We start from the raw sequence: 15,395 nt of genomic DNA on the forward strand, positions 1-15,395 counted from the left end.
CTCCAGAAGAATGGCTCACTCCACCAACTTGCTCTGGTCTTTTCTTTTTTATTTAAACACTAGAGGCCTGGTGCAAGAAATTTGTGCATGCCCTAGGCCTGGCCGGCGATCAGGGCCCATCTGTGGGGCAATCCATGGGGCTATCAGGGGGGCCCCTGTTGGCACCCACCTTGGCTGGCCTGGGGCCTGTGGACTGCGGTCAGTTCCTGCTTTGAGTGTATGCCCCCTGGTGGTCAGTGCATGCCATAGTGACTGGTCATTCTGCCAGAAGGTCGATTTGCATATTAGGCTTTTATTATATAGGATATTCCCATTGATTTAAGAGAGGAAGGGAAAGGGAGAGATAGAAACATCAATGATGAGAGAGAATTATCAATCAGCTGCCTCCTGCATGCCCCACACAGGGGATTGAGCCCCCAACCTGGGCATGTGCCCTGATTGGGAATTGAACCATGACCTCCAGGTTCATGGTAGATGCTCAACCACTGAGCCACACCATTTGGGCTGATCTTTTCTTAAATGTGCCCCTTCCCTGACTCCTGCTCCCAACTGAAATTGCACCCCCGTCACTCTGATGCCGGTTTCTCACCAGCGGGAACTGCTATGTATCCATCTCCCAGGCAGATGGAGAGCATGGAAATGCATTCAGTCCTGTCCACCCGTCTGTCATCTTGTCCACCCTTCTGTCCCCGGCACAGGCATGTAGTAGATGCTCAGTAAAGACTTGTCAGATGGCAAACTGAATGGACGGACAATGGGGAGATGCGTGGGTGTGGAAGAGGATGGCACATTTGTGGGTATGCCACTTGGTTTCCGCATCTTCCGGCAATGAAGGCTTTTAAAACACGGGCAGCCTTTTCTGAGGCGCCTCTCTGCTTCACAGACGTCTCAGGCAAGGACTGTCCTAAGTGCACGTGCTTTTTCTTGGCAGGTGGGGCCAGCATCCGGAGGAACTGAGGCCCCACCATGTCATAAGCCCCTGAGAGCTGTGGTGCATTCACTAGGCTCTGAGTAAAGGCGGGGGCTCTCCTGAGAGCAAGCAGGCCACAGGACTACTGCGTTTCCATGGGTCGTTCTAGGTCAGAAATCTGGATTGGTGGCCAAGTTCTGCCTTCAGGAGGATCCTCAGAGGTGAGGCATGAGGCTCAGCTGAGCCATGTTGCCAGGAGGCCTCCGCTGGTGTCAAGGCCAAGGCCATGTGCACGGAGACTACTTCAGCCCTAGGAGCTTAGCACATGGCCTTGGTGGATGCTTCCACTCATGCGCAGACAGGCCGCAGGCGGGGAAGGAGAGGTAGAGGAAGATCAGCTGGAAAAGCTAGAGGCTGGGGATAGGCAGGCTCAGCAGGCCCCTGTGCTCCAAACCGCCAGACCCTGGGCAGGTGTGGGCAGAGGCGGTGGGGTATGGGGACAGTGAGAGGGATGACAACTTCATGATGCTCTGCAGAGGAGTGAAGATGATGTGGCCAAGGGTCAGCTGGCTGCTCTCAATGCAAAGGGGGTCGGGGGTGGCACTGTGGGGCAAGGCAACAGACCTGTGGCTGCTTGCTGATTTCTCCTGTGTGCCCTGTCCCCCACCCCACCCCACTTCTACTCTCTTTATCCCCTCCTTTCCACCCTCCCTTCCTTACCCGTTCCCTCTCTCCCTTACCGCTTCCTCTGGGCCTCCTCTCTTCTTTGCCCTCACTTCTCAGGTACCCACAGGGCAGCAGAGACACCCTGACCTGGCACTCAGCTGGCCTTGTCCATGGCTTGGCCTGCTCCCGGGACCCCTGAGCATCACTGAGCCTGCAACTGTGAGCTGTGAGCAGCAGAAGCTGAGCCGGGATTTATAGCATGCGGGCCCCACAGGGCGAGTCTTAATCAGGCAAGAGCTGGAGCATGATGGATTGGACTGATTCCCTGGAGGAGGGGCACGGCCATGGGAGGACTGTGGCACAGCTAACCCACCCATGCTAGGGCAAGACCCTCACTAATCAGTCCCACCCTCCCAGCTTAGGTGCTCGTGGTGAGCAGGAGTAAGGGGTGGCCCAGGCAGGTGAGCCTGGAAGAGTGTGGGGGTCACTGACCCAGCTGGAGGGAGGGGGAAGGATGTTGTACTTAGCGGTATTTAGCAAGTCATGACTTGGACTGAGTGCAGATTTGTGGAGAATGTTCTAGAAGAGTGGACCTTGGTTTTGCCTCAAGCATGCCCCTGGCTTCTTCTCCCTTCCTTCTCCCCAGGTGTCTATACTTGGCCACTTCCCTGCTGCTGCCACTTCCACTACACCTCCCCCAGGCATTGGCACCTCAGGTGGCCGCCGAGGCCACACTGAGGCTGCACCTGTGAGAAGGCCCAGCACTTTCTCCTCCCAGTGTGACAGGCAGGATGGGCGACATGGCCAACAGTTCCATCGAGTTCCACCCCAAGCCCCAGCAGCAGCGGGAGGCCCCCCATGCAGGCGGCTTTGGGTGCACGCTGGCTGAGCTGCGCTCCCTCATGGAGCTCCGAGGGGCCGAGGCTCTGCAGAAGGTCCAAGAAGCCTATGGGGACGTCAGCGGGCTGTGCAGGAGGCTGAAGACCTCGCCCACAGAGGGTAAGTCTGCCAGCAGAGACCTGGCACAGCCACCCAATGGCAGGGGACTCTGGGCATTGTGCCACCGGACACTCTAGGAATCTCCTGAGGATGTCCCCTTTCTATAGGCACTCTTTTTTAAACTACTTTTTTATTGATTTCAGAGAGAAAGGAAGGGAGAAGGAGAGAGAGAGAAACATCAATGATGAGAATCATTGATCGGCTGCCTCCTGCACTTTCCCCACTGGGGATCGAGCCTGAAACCCAGGCATGTGCCCTGACCGGGAATCTAACCCATGACCTCTTGGTTCATGGGTCAACACTCAACCACTGAGCCATGACGGCCGGGCCCTAGAGACACTCTTGACCTTGACCATGCCCTCCTCCGGTGGCCATTTCCCCTTGAGCAGGATCTGGTCTGCTATGGAGTGAGAAGGTCACCCTCTGGGCAACCTGCAGTCTTCAAGGAGCTGTGGCAGGATCCCTGCATCCGCACCTTCATAATGAGTGGCTCCCCTCTCTGGTCTCTTCTTCGGAATAATAGAAACGGAGTGACAGAAAAGGAGAAGGGAGGAGACAGCCTGCACGCATGCGGGATGACCCCTTTCAGTGTTCCAGTACCCCACGTGCTCAGCACTGTGTCCAGTTAATAGAGGCCAGACAAGGAGGAAGAGGTGTAGAGTGGGGCTCTCTGAGGGCTTGGGTTGCAGGAGGCCTCTCCCCGGCAAGGGAGGGCATGGCTTGGGGACAGTGGGGCTTGAGGGGGTGGTGCCCAGAGTGCTAAAGGAGCAAGCCAGAGTCAGCGTAGATCTGAGCAGATGTGCTACAAGGAGCCTTTGGGAGCCTTGGGTGCATCCTAGAGAAGGTTCTAAGCATGAAGGCCTGGCTGCCATTTTGGGTCCCCTCCTCTGCCCTGAGGTCCTCACCTCCTGATCTGAAGGCGATCCTCTGCCCTGCCCTTTGCCAGCCTCCCCCAGTCCTGCCTTCTGGGTCTGCCCAGAAGCCAGGACCACCAGGAGCCAGGCTGGGTCCCAGGTTCCAAGAGCTGGAGTGTTTACCTGCCCAATGGGCACCTCCCTGGCAGGGATGCTGGGCCAGTGCTGATGGACCTCACAGCTCCCCTCTCAGCCATCACATCAGTCTCCCAGGGCCCTGGCCATCGTCTGTCTCCTGCTCCCTGGTCCCATGTGTCTGTGGTGGCACATGGGCTGGCACTGGGAAGTAGAGATGGCCCACCGGGGAGGAAGCGGGCCGAGGACCAGGTGGGAGGGCGTTCACCTGACCGGGTCAGGAACTCCAAGGTGGGTGGCCTTCCCTGACTTCCTGGGTCTCCGTTGGTTTGCACTGTGAAGAGGTCCAGCCCTACACGGCGTGTCACGGGGGGCAGATGGTTTGACTCAGGGCCAGAGGTTCTCTCGCCTTCCCTCCTCCTTGCCCTCCCCCATGATCTGGGGCCATTTAGCCACAAGAGCTCTGGCCTCCCCCAGATAAAAGGAAGCAGATGGGCTTCAGCTGGCAGTTCTTTCCTCTGCCTGTCAGGCTTTGTTAAATATTTAAAATGTCAAGGCCCCTGGGAACCTGCCTGATTCTGCCCCAGCAGTTCTGGAGCGCACCCGGTGCCTGTGGAGGGGCAGGAACGGAGAAGGGCAGGTGCCCAGGTGGGTGGTCTGTGTCCCGAAGGATGAGTGGTACGACGACCACCAACCCCTCTGCTGTTCAATCCCCGGAGCCCTCAAGGTCTGGGCGCCAGGATATGGGTGACTGGCCCTCCAGCAAGTGTGGGATTCCGGAACACCTGCTGACTTAGTCCCCCAGTTCTCAGCCAGACCCCCACTCACTCTTGCTCGGTCACAGTGGACTGAACCTGTCTGAGGGGCCAGCTTAGCTGTGCCCCAGGCCCTACACCAAACCCCCACGAAGGTGGGCAGACTGGGATGCTGGCAGAGAGGTGCTTTGGGAAGAGTGGGGAGGTGTAGGGTGTATTGCAGGAGGGCAATTTTAGCAAGCCAGGAGAATTCCAGAAGCCAAGGAACTGGGTCTTAGGCCAAGCTCAGTAGTAGGCCTGCTTGGGAGACCTGGGTCCTGGCCCTTCCCCTGTCTGGCCTCCACCAGCAATCATGGGAAGGAGGGGGCGGATTAGCCTGGAGCCACACGATGTGGTCTTAATCCAATTCCAATGGCATCTGGCCTCTGCTCTGGGCAAGGCGCCCAACTGTGTCCATGCCAACCGGCGGCCCCTGTCCCCGAACCCTGGACCTGGGCCGCCCTCGGGGGCCTGCTAGGCCAGGGCATGCTTGGAACCAGAGGGGCTGCAGCTGCCTCCCCACCCCGTGACTGCTTCAGCTGTCAGGACCCCTGAGCCCACAGGAAGATCAAGGCCTCCAGCTGGTCTAGGGCAAGGGCGAGAGAAGCATTGCTGCAGTATCAAGGGCAAACCAAGGCCAAGGGACAGGCTGAGAGGGAAGGAGGGAGGAAGGGAGGGAGGAAGGCAAGGAGGGAGGGAGGGAGCTCCTGGGGACGAGGCCCCCTGAGGGCCCAGCTTCTCTCGGGGACAAGCTGGGTTTGTGGGGCGAGGCTGGCGGGATGTAGATCCATGTGGCGCCACAGGCGATAAGCTCTGGGTGGGGGGTTGTCCCTCTCACGGGCTTCTGATCCATGTCCTTTCCTCGAGCAGGGGGAGGGGAGACCCTGGGTGTGTGTCTGAGAGACCCGGGGTTCAGTTCAAATGCCTCCCTGGCCCTGACCACACCTTTTCTATCTCCTGTGGCTCAAGGACACAGGCCCTGGGCAGGAATGGGGCAGAGGCCCTCAAGTGGGTCCCCAGCCCTTAGGAGCTGAGGTCTTGAGCTTCTCCCAGACACCCAACTGGGAAGCTGCAGACTCCAGAAACTTGAGCCACAGCTGGCCCGGCACGATGAGGCCAGGGGGAGAAGGGCAGGGACAGCTGCGGCTCTGCTGGGTGGGGAGGAAAGCATGTGGTCACCGCCTCACTCAGGAGACGTGCCAAGCCTGTGCCGGCTGTGGGCTTTCGCCTTATCAGTCCTTCCACCCCAAGGGGCCCCCCACTGCTCATCCCCAGAAGCCTTCTCTCCCTGCCCAGGGCACACCCACCCTACTCCTTCCCCATTCCTTCGGCATCACACTTAGCACTTCCTGGTCCTCAAGTCCTGTGGGGCCTGGACTTATTTGCCTTCCCAAGCTGGCTGGGAACACCCCATGGACTGGGACCTGGCCTTTCTGGGCCTCCCCTGTCCCTGACAGAGACGCTGGGAGTGGCTGCTACTGCAAGTCACCAGCTGTCCACCAGGTGTCAGTGTGGGCCTGGCACTGGGGGAAGAGACTAGAGAGGCTGGGGGACAAGGGCAGGGGTGGGCACAGGAGCACGAGGGATAGATGAGCCTGGGAGGAAGGCGAATCTTGAGGGCTGAGGGTGGGGCCAGAGGACTTCCGTCATCCCATCTGCCTGCCCCTGGGGACAATGGCCAAGTGGGTGTCTGGCCTTGGGAGGCAGTGGCCTGGATGCCAGTCCCACATGGAAACTTTGGATACTTCCAGGCATGAGCCTGAGGCAGACACCCAGGGGTCTCTGGACAGGCCCGGGCAGGAAGTGGGGTTTCCCAGGAAGAGAAGTAGGCGTCCAGCTTCCAGATGCCAGGCTAGTAGCCCCTTTGTAGCCCTTAATTCTCAGCCTCTGCATTGACCAGGCCCACTCTCCCTCCCTGCCCACACAGCAGCTTGTCCAGGGTGTGGAGGCGCCTCCTAGGGTTCTAGTACCATTGGCTCGGGCCCCTCTCAACTTGTCAGCCCTGTCATAGTGTCTCGTCTGCTCAGACCACAGGGGCCCTGTTTCCCCAGCCTTCACCCTCCTTGTCCTCTGCCTAGTGGCCCAAGAACACCATGGAGTGAATGAGAACCATTGACAAGCCCATTAGCCTTAGAGACATTCGCAACTGCCTAGCGTGCAGATGCAGTGGGGGTCCTGTCCTGCCCTCCTTGTGACCCCCCCCCCCCCAGCTCAGGGATGGAGGCTGGCGCTGCTATGGGGTCTGGAAAAGGCATTGGGAAGCCCGGCCAATGTTGCTCAGTGGTTGAACGTCAATCTGTGAACCAGGAAGTCACTGTTTGATTCCCAGTTAGGGTACATGCCTGGGTTGCAGGCTTGATCCCCAGTGGGGGGCGTCAATGATTCACTCTCATCACTGATGTTTCTCTCTCTCTCTCTCTCTCTCTCTCTCTCTCTCTCTCTCTCTCTCTCTCTCCCTCCCTCCCTCCCTCCCTCCCTCCCTCCCTCCCTCTGAAAACAATTATAGACAGAGAGAGAGAGAGACTGGCATTAGGAAGGAAGCAGCTGCCTCTGGAGGGCAGGCCATGAGAGCATGGGGTTGGGAGGAGTCTCTGTACCCCACCCAGACATGGGTGCCAGGCCCTTGCTCAATGGTATGAGCAAGACTGACAAGATCCCATCATAGTCTCTAGACCTCCCCGGGCACCACAGGAGGATGGCCCAGCCCTTCCACATGCTTCCACATGCTAGGGGCTCCGCATTGTCTAGTGGCTACATGCCCATGCTACCCAGGCAGCTGGGCACTCCCACATACATGCTCCCACATACATTCTCCCACATACATGCCAAGCCAGTGCAGTTTCCACTTTCTGGTGCCTTCGATCTGGAAGGAGAGACAGGCTTGCCAGGGAGCAGGGGGAGAAGGAGCAGGGACACGTGGGGCAGGGCTGCCGGCCACCTTCCCATCATGCTCTGCCTCTGCTCTCCTGTGTAGGCCTTGCCGACAACGCCAATGACTTGGAGAAGCGCAGGCAGATCTATGGCCAGAACTTCATCCCTCCCAAGCAGCCCAAGACCTTCCTGCAGCTGGTGTGGGAGGCCCTGCAGGATGTCACCCTCATCATCCTGGAGGTGGCTGCCATCGTGTCCCTGGGCCTCTCGTTCTATGCACCCCCCGGAGAGGAGAGCGAAGGTGAGGCAAGGGCCCAGAGGGGAGGGGAGGGGGGCCCCGGCAGGAAAGGGCAGGACCAGGACAGCAGCACAGGACAACGGATGGCAGGGAGGGGGGAGGATGGAACCTGAAATGAGGGGCGAGGTCATAGGTTGTCCCCACTCCAGCAGCAGGAAGGAGCTGGCTGGGGCAACCCTCTGCCACCTCTGCACTCTCCTCTGTCGCCCTACATAGCGTGCGGGAATGTGTCGGCTGGGGCAGAAGATGAAGGGGAGGCCGAGGCTGGCTGGATCGAGGGGGCAGCTATCTTGCTGTCTGTCATCTGCGTGGTGCTGGTCACGGCCTTCAATGATTGGAGCAAGGAGAAGCAGTTCCGAGGCCTGCAGAGCCGTATTGAGCAGGAACAGAAGTTCACGGTCATCCGGAACGGGCAGCTCCTCCAAGTCCCCGTGGCCGCGCTGGTGGTGGGGGACATCGCCCAGGTCAAGTATGGTGAGTGTGCCTGCCATCGCTCACTCTGCAAAAGAAAGCTCAGCTCTCATTTTGGGGATAGTGTGAGCTGGAGGAGACCGCCCCCACCCCCTAGGCCCCCATTGCAGACCTCCTCAGGAGCACATGGGCCTCAGCTGTGGGAGGCTGGAGGTGGGGATTGTGGGCAGAAGGCCCCAGGAAACAGGCTGTCCCCACGGCCTGCCAAGGGCTACCTGGGACCCAGACCACAGGGCTTGGGGTAGGTGGGACCCCAGAAAGGAGGAGGCTGGAGGAAGAGGGCTCTGCATCCGAGGCAGGAGGCAGCAGGGTGGAAGGCCGCCTAGACCCATAGCCTGTGGTTCTGGCTGCCTGGCCGGCCTTAGGAGACCTGCTGCCTGCCGACGGCGTGCTCATCCAAGGCAATGACCTCAAAATCGACGAGAGCTCCCTGACCGGAGAGTCCGACCACGTGCGCAAGTCAGCTGACAAAGACCCCATGCTGCTTTCAGGTGAGGCCTCAGGCCACCAGCCCAGCCTGGGGGAGCTGGGAGGTCACTGGCCACCAGCACCCAGGAGCCTTGGAAGCCTTCAACCCCCACAACCAGCCCCTCTGAGTAGCCCTTCTGGTTAGGGAAGCTAAAGACTTCACCCCCCTCAAGGCCAGAGCAGCCTGTGGGGGGCGTGGTGGTGGCGCTCTGGCCCCAGGGAAGGGCATGGGTCTTTCCAACCCCGGAGGAACAGGATGTCTTGAAGGAAGCCCCAAGAGGTGGGGGCTGACTCTGGGTCATCACAGTGCCGTGCTCTAAGCCAGACCCCCAAGAATATCCAGTGAGGACAGGGTTCCCTTTCCAGAAGGTTCTGTCTTAGCCCAGGGTTTATCTCAGTGGCAAATGCAGTCCACAACAGGATGGAGAGGCTGGAAATGGGTCTTGCAAGCGGCTCACCCCGGGCCTGTGGGACAGAAGCTGCTCCAAGCCAGGGAAGATGTTTTGGTCTAGACTTAGGGTCAACACAACCTTCAGGGGCCTCCAGACGCTGAGTCCTGCTTCTGGGATTCCGGGACAGAACGTGTAGGTGCTGAGCATGCCTCCCATCCGGTGGTGCGAATCTCTGTCTCGGTCTCTCTGTGTTGGCTGTGCCAGGCACTCATGTCATGGAAGGTTCTGGAAGAATGGTGGTGACAGCTGTGGGTGTGAACTCCCAGACAGGCATCATCTTTACCTTGCTTGGAGCTGGCGGAGAGGAGGAGGAGAAGAAGGATAAGAAAGGTAAGGTCATGCAGGCCTCCAGTTCCCAGCGCCCATGAGGGGCTGGCCCCCCTTCTACGTAGCTCGCTCGCTCTTCTTTGCCTGCTGCTGGCGGTTCCCCGCTAGCCCATCCCTGGCTCCAGCTCTGGCTCTGGCTCTGGCTCTGGCTCTGGGAGAGACAGCCATACCCTCTCTTCTGATTTCTTTGGGGATCCTCTCTTCTGGGGCCTTTGCCCCAAAGCCAGCAGGTCAACCCCTCCCCCCAATTCTGTGTAAGAGCAGCTTCCTTCAGATGGCGGTTCCCCAAAGGCATGAGGACATGTGTGCCAGGGTGGGGGAGTGCCCTGCTTGGTAGGAATGGGGTCAGAGTGACAAGATCTTAAGAGAATGCTGCCCACCCTCAGGGGTGCCCAATTACCATAGTAAAGTGCTGAGGGTCCCAGGCCAACATGGAAGCCAGGAAAGGCAGGCCAAGGGGGAGGACTCCCATGCAGAAAGCACCCTCCCCCAAAGGATGCCCAGGTCGAGGAAGCTAGATGGGCAGGGGTCCTCCCCGCAAGAGAAAGCAGCGTTAGGGGACAAATGTCTTCTGAGAAGCCAGCTCTGTAGCCACCGTGGCCTCCCTGCTGCCTCCTCTTGCCTCTGCTCTGAGCCCCAGGCATGGCCAGTGTCCCCTCCAGTCCTCAAACAGGGCTCACAGCTGCCCTCAGCATCCACCCCCCTGTCTTGGTCCCGCGGGTCCAGATCCTATTTTCTTCCATGACACAGGTCTTCACCTGCTCATGACTCTCAGTGCTGACCTGGGTCTCCTGGTCCTGGGGTCAAAGCAGGTGGGGCACAGAGTTTTCTAGATGTGCCTCACCCCTGAGGGATCTACCAGGGCCTCTACCGGAAGATGGCCCTGCCCCATACACATGAAGAGAGCTCTCACTGCAAGCCTGCAGCCAGGGCCCCAGTCAGTGAGATGCTGGGGCTGGTGAGCTGGGCATGGATGTAGGGCCAGCAGTACTGGCCTTACCTCAGTCACTCAAGGCCACTGTGCCTAAAGAGCAGGTGGGATCGGTGTGCCCAGCCCCAGCATTACGGGGACAGTTCAGCACAAGGAAGGACGTGTTAGTGTCCCCAGCCCTTGGCCACCCTGCTCCTGGAGGTGGTGAGAGAGGAGATGGATGAACTGCCATTGTCTGGAAGCTTTCATGGGCTCCGCCTCCTGGCATTTTCCAGCTCCTGGCTGGCCAGGCCCACCCCTCACAACCATCTGGCACCCGTGGACCTTCTTCCGTCTTTGCCTGATGGTCCTTCATCAACACCCTGGTGGTAGTTAATAGGGCACTCTTCTTCCTAGGCCCCCTCTCGTTTGACCTTGACAGAACCCCTCCAGCAACCCCCCAGGTCCCTCCTTGCCCTTCTCCAGCACCCCAGGCTGGGCTACTTAAGAGGAAGAGGGGGCATCTCCACTAGCCAGCTTCCTGAAGAAGGGGGATTCTGAGGGGGGCCTGGAGAGGGAGCAGAGCTGGCCAGGCTCAGGGGAAGGGTAGCAGCACCCAAGAGCCCTCGCTGACATCTCAGCCCAAGGACCACTGTGGAGACAGGGAAGTGGCCACGCCCAGCGCCTCCCCCTGGCCCTTGCTGCATCCTGAACGCTCTGCTCCCTGCCCACTTGCTGTCTCCCCACCTGTTTCTTACCTGTTGGTCTTCATTCCTAGCTACCCTTCTCCTCGAGTGCCCTCCTCCCCTTCCTCCTCCCCTCCTTAGGCTTCTGTTCCTCCTAGGCTGAGCTCAGTCTGCCTCTTCCTGCAGCCCTCACCCCAAACTATCCTCCCTCCTTCAAGGGCCTCCCTGGGCCCTGTCTGCAACCTGGGACCTCTGGGGCCCTTCCCTCTCCACCTCCCCCTCCCCGGGCTTCCAACAACACTCCTTCATTGTGCTGCCTTGTCACCACATGTCTACAGATGTCTCTCCTCTACCCAGAAGTCTCCACCTCTGAACCCCTGCACCCCCTCAGGGGTCCCAGGCAGAGAGGATCCAACCCACACTCCATCCTGCCCCGCAAGGGGTCTCTCCCTCCTTCCTGGGGCCCCCAGACAAGACCCTACTACCTGGGAGTCATCTGGGGGGCCCTGCGTAGAAGGGGGGCCCTGTGTTCATGGATCCCCAGCCCATGAACAGGTCAGTCCATAAGCCACTTCCACCCCAGGTTAGGTCATCTCTGAATCCAGCCAGCTCACATGTGGCCTCCAGGGGGCGCTGTGGTACAGAGCCCTGCCCCAAGCACAAGGCCAGGCTCCCTCCCTCTCCTGTCAGATCTCCTGTGCCTCAGTCCAGAGCCGCAGCCATTGGAAACCGAGTGCTGGTTACCTTGACCTTGGGAATCTGTCACTACACAGCCTCTGGCACCCAGGATCAGGCTTTATGGTCACAGAGCAGCTTCAGAGAGCTCCTGCATTGGTGTCAGAGTAGATGGCTACAGGGACTACAGAGGAAGCAGGCTGGGTCCTTTCCCTCGGGTGCACCCACAACCTGAGCCCCCCACTTGGGGTCCAGCCCATTCCATGCCCTAGCTGCTCCCTCCAGCAATAAGGGCCCAGTGCCCAGACTGGCACCTGATCCTGGAAAATGCCTAGGGTTTCCTTTGTCCTCAAAGTACACATAGCCCAGCCCAACATAGCTCAGTGGTTGAGTATCGACCCTATGAACCAGGAGGTCATGGTTTGATTCCCAGTCAGGTCATATGCCCGATTTTGACCTTGATCCCCAGTGGGGGGCATGCAGGAAGCAGCCAATCAATGATTCTCTCATCATTGATGTTTCTCTCTCTCTCCCTCTCAACAAATATATATATTACACATAGACTTGACTGCAAGCCAAGGTGCAGAGGAAATGGATATGCAGGCCACCAGGGATTAGTAGCCGCCTAGACTCTAGCTAACCTCCTCGTGCTGAGTCTGGGAGCTGCATATTTTTACTGGGGGGCCCTGCTCAAGGTGGCAGAGCTGGGACCAGATACCTGACAGCACTCACGCCCCATGGTGACAGCCCTTCCAGAAACCTACTGCCAGCCACACATGACCCAGGGTCCACTGAGAGCTAGCGTAGGGCTCCCTGGAGGGCTGGGGGTAGGGGGTGTCAAGGCCAGTGAGGAGCCCTGGCTAGGGGTTTCACTCATGAAGCCCAAATGCTTGCAGCGCCCATGTGCCATGTGCTGAGAGGTGGCGAGAGGGCACCACGTGAGCCTGGAGAGGACAAGGGCCCTCCTCCCTCTCCTGCCTTCCCCTGTGCTCGCCGCTGGACTGTGCACCCTGCTGTCCTGTGTGCATGTGCGTGTGCCAGGGCCATGTGGATGTTCTCAAGTCTCCGTGTCTGTCGTTCCTTTTCCATTGTAGGCAAGCAGCAGGATGGGGCGATGGAGAGTAGCCAGACCAAAGGTAACGCGCGCCCTGCGCTCAGGATGGGGTGGCGGACGGAGGGCACGACTCGGGGTGGGGGGCTGCCCACCTCAAGTTGCAGGAGAAGCACCTGGACACCAGGTGAGTGGGGCAGGGCGGCCCTCTGCAGGCCCCGCCAAGAGTGTGCAAGGATCACCTGGGAGCTGGCATTCTGGTGAGGAAACTGAGGCTCAGACAGGGTAACTTGCCCAAAGCCTGAGCCAGGCCCTTGGGTTTCCCAGTTCAGCTGCCATCCAAGGGGCCGAGGCCCACTCTCCTCTCAGCCCACATGCTGGTTGGGAGCCGAGCCTCCATGGCCAGGATGAAGGCTTATCAGTGGTCATTTGTAGGCACTGGGGACCCAAAGGTGGATAAAGCACCGCCCCAGTCCTCAGGAAGGTCACTATCCAGATAGAGGGACCAGGAGCCTGGCCAGTGTTGCTCAATGGTTGAGCATCGACCCATGAACCAGAAGGTCATTGGTTTGATTCCTAGTCAGGGCACATGCCTGGGTTGTGGGTTGATCCCCAGTGTGGGGCGTGCAGGAGGCAGCCAATCAATGATCCTCATCCTTGATGTTTCTAGCTCTGTCTCCCTCTCCCTTCCTCTCTGAAATCAATTAAAAAAATATTAAAAATGCAGCGTGGGACCCAGGGACCAAGACATTTTGGACAGGGTGACAGCCTGATGACTAGGGTCCAGGGAGGGACTGGGGCAGGGAGTGACAGTCAGTGGGGTACAAGGTTATAGTGGCCTAGCTGGGCGGGGCCTTGAGTGCTGCTGAGGCCACGAGCTCTGGCCTGAGGCTCAGGAAAGAAGAGGCCACGGCTGAGTGGTCTCGGGCAGCCAAGGAAGAAGGAATGAGTGGGAAGACCAGAAGCAACAAGGAGCATCTGACACAGAGAAGTGGCAGGAGGTGTTCAGAGGCCGTGTCAGGAGCACTCAGAGCCCCATTGAGTGGGGACGAGAGCAGTGAAGTGGGAAGATGAGTGGCAGGGTTGGGTGCCCCCTTCAGGTCACTTGAGGCAGTGCAGTTGGAGACCCTCAGGGCACAGAGTGTGTGAGGCCATAGAGGTGATGGAGGCAGGGTAGGGGACATAACACCACCATCGCTACATCAAGGGCAGCAGGGCCACTGGAGGAGCCACGAGGGGGCCGCCTGTTCCAGAGAGAAGGCAGGGAGGTGGCTGGAGGAGAGGAACAAAAGAGTAGTTCCAGCCCTAACAGGTTTGGTTCAGTGGTTAGAGTGTCGGCCCATGGACTGAAAGGTCCCAGGTTCGATTCCGGTCAAGGGCATGTACCTTGGTTGCGGGCACATCCCCAGTGGTGGATGCATAGGAGGCAGCTGGTTGATGTTTCTCTCTTATCGATGTTTCTAACTCTCTATCCCTCTTCCATCCTCTCTGTAAAAAAAAATCAATAAAATGTATATATTTTAAAAAGAGTAGTTCCATGGAGAGAGGGGTAGAAGGTCCAAGGCCCAGGACAACAGCCTCTGGCAATGAGGGAGCGGGTTGAGAACACTTGAGGTAGTCTGAGTCCTTTTTAGAATATGGGGGGGTGGGGGAGGCAAGAAAAGGAACAGCCTGAGCAGGGAGCAGAAGAAGAGCATACAGGGGCTTCTGGGCACCCCTGAGCAGAGTGGGGCTTGGACACCGATGGGCCAATGAGTCAGTCATCTCAGGGTTCTGGAATGTTCCTTGGACCCCAGGCCTCTGTTCTCAGGCACTGAGATTTGGAGTGTTACAGGACTTGCCCCCCTGTCTGTGTGCCCAAGTCACTTGTGCTTGTGTCTGTCCTCCCTCCCCTGTGAGGCCTCAAGAGAACCATCTCCATCCCAGCCAGGAGGGCCTGGGCTGCCCAGGACCGAGGAGGGAGAGGACCAAGCCCCATGCCGAGTCGCACTCAGAAATCGGAGAACTCTCCACCCACCCCCACCCCGATCCTGTGTTCTCTGGTCTGGTGTGGCATGTCTTTCATTGTGAAAGCCCCCTGTAGCTGTCACCCCAGCAGCCAGGCCCTAACCTTGGCTGTGGGGTTCTTCTGTGTACAGCCAAGAAGCAAGATGGGGCAGTTGCCATGGAAATGCAGCCGCTGAAGAGCGCGGAGGGCGGGGAGATGGAGGAGCGGGAGAAGAAGAAGGCCAGTGTGCCCAAGAAGGAGAAGTCGGTCCTGCAGGGCAAGCTCACCAAACTGGCCGTGCAGATCGGAAAAGCAGGTGGGGGCTGCAGAGCCGTGGCCCGGGGCCCCCTCGGGTGAGGAGGACACCAGGGCCATGGGGAGCAAGTGGGAAACGGATATAGCAGGTGAGGTGAGCCAGACAGCAGGGGGACAGGCCAGGGGGGTGATGGCCATCAGATGCTAAACTCGCCATAAGGCCTAAGGCAGGGAGCATCTCCCCGAACTCAGCTCAGCTCAGGTTGGCATCAGCTGCAGCATCCTTCACCCCCTCCCTTTTGCTCTCTCCCTTTCCTGCCCCTCCCTGCCAATCCCCTCTGTTTCCTCTTGTGGCCCTGCAGGGCTGGTGATGTCCGCCATCACCGTCATCATCCTGGTCCTCTACTTCGTGATTGAGACCTTCGTGGTGAAAGGCAAGGTGTGGCAGGCCGAGTGCACGCCGGTCTACGTGCAGTACTTCGTCAAGTTCTTCATCATTGGTGTCACTGTGCTGGTTGTGGCCGTCCCAGAGGGCCTGCCTCTTGCTGTCACCATCTCCTTAGCTTACTCTGTCAAGGTAATCATA

General features: G+C 59.0%; 1 protein-coding gene across 11 annotated transcripts in view; it reads left to right on the forward strand.

The window, feature by feature from the left end:
* The first annotated feature begins 2,225 nt into the window (after positions 1 to 2,225).
* ATP2B3 (ATPase plasma membrane Ca2+ transporting 3) overlaps positions 2,226 to 15,395 on the forward strand; it is a 52,810-nt gene continuing 39,640 nt past the window's right edge. For 8 of the 11 annotated variants that reach the window (XM_036429985.2, XM_036429989.2, XM_036429979.2 and 5 more), the window contains exons 1-8: positions 2,226 to 2,575; positions 7,333 to 7,530; positions 7,744 to 8,001; positions 8,364 to 8,489; positions 9,123 to 9,248; positions 12,611 to 12,652; positions 14,706 to 14,870; positions 15,172 to 15,386. In XM_036429985.2, the coding sequence (XP_036285878.1) occupies positions 2,368 to 2,575; positions 7,333 to 7,530; positions 7,744 to 8,001; positions 8,364 to 8,489; positions 9,123 to 9,248; positions 12,611 to 12,652; positions 14,706 to 14,870; positions 15,172 to 15,386 (1,338 nt within the window). In that variant the 5' untranslated portion in view covers positions 2,226 to 2,367. The remainder of the gene's footprint in view (positions 2,576 to 7,332; positions 7,531 to 7,743; positions 8,002 to 8,363; positions 8,490 to 9,122; positions 9,249 to 12,610; positions 12,653 to 14,705; positions 14,871 to 15,171; positions 15,387 to 15,395) is intronic. The other 3 variants (XM_036429980.2, XM_036429982.2, XM_036429986.2) reach the window with 1 other exon arrangement.

This window comes from Pipistrellus kuhlii, unplaced genomic scaffold, assembly GCF_014108245.1.
Source record: "Pipistrellus kuhlii isolate mPipKuh1 unplaced genomic scaffold, mPipKuh1.p scaffold_m20_p_100, whole genome shotgun sequence".
In the NCBI taxonomy this organism is placed as follows: domain Eukaryota; kingdom Metazoa; phylum Chordata; class Mammalia; order Chiroptera; family Vespertilionidae; genus Pipistrellus; species Pipistrellus kuhlii.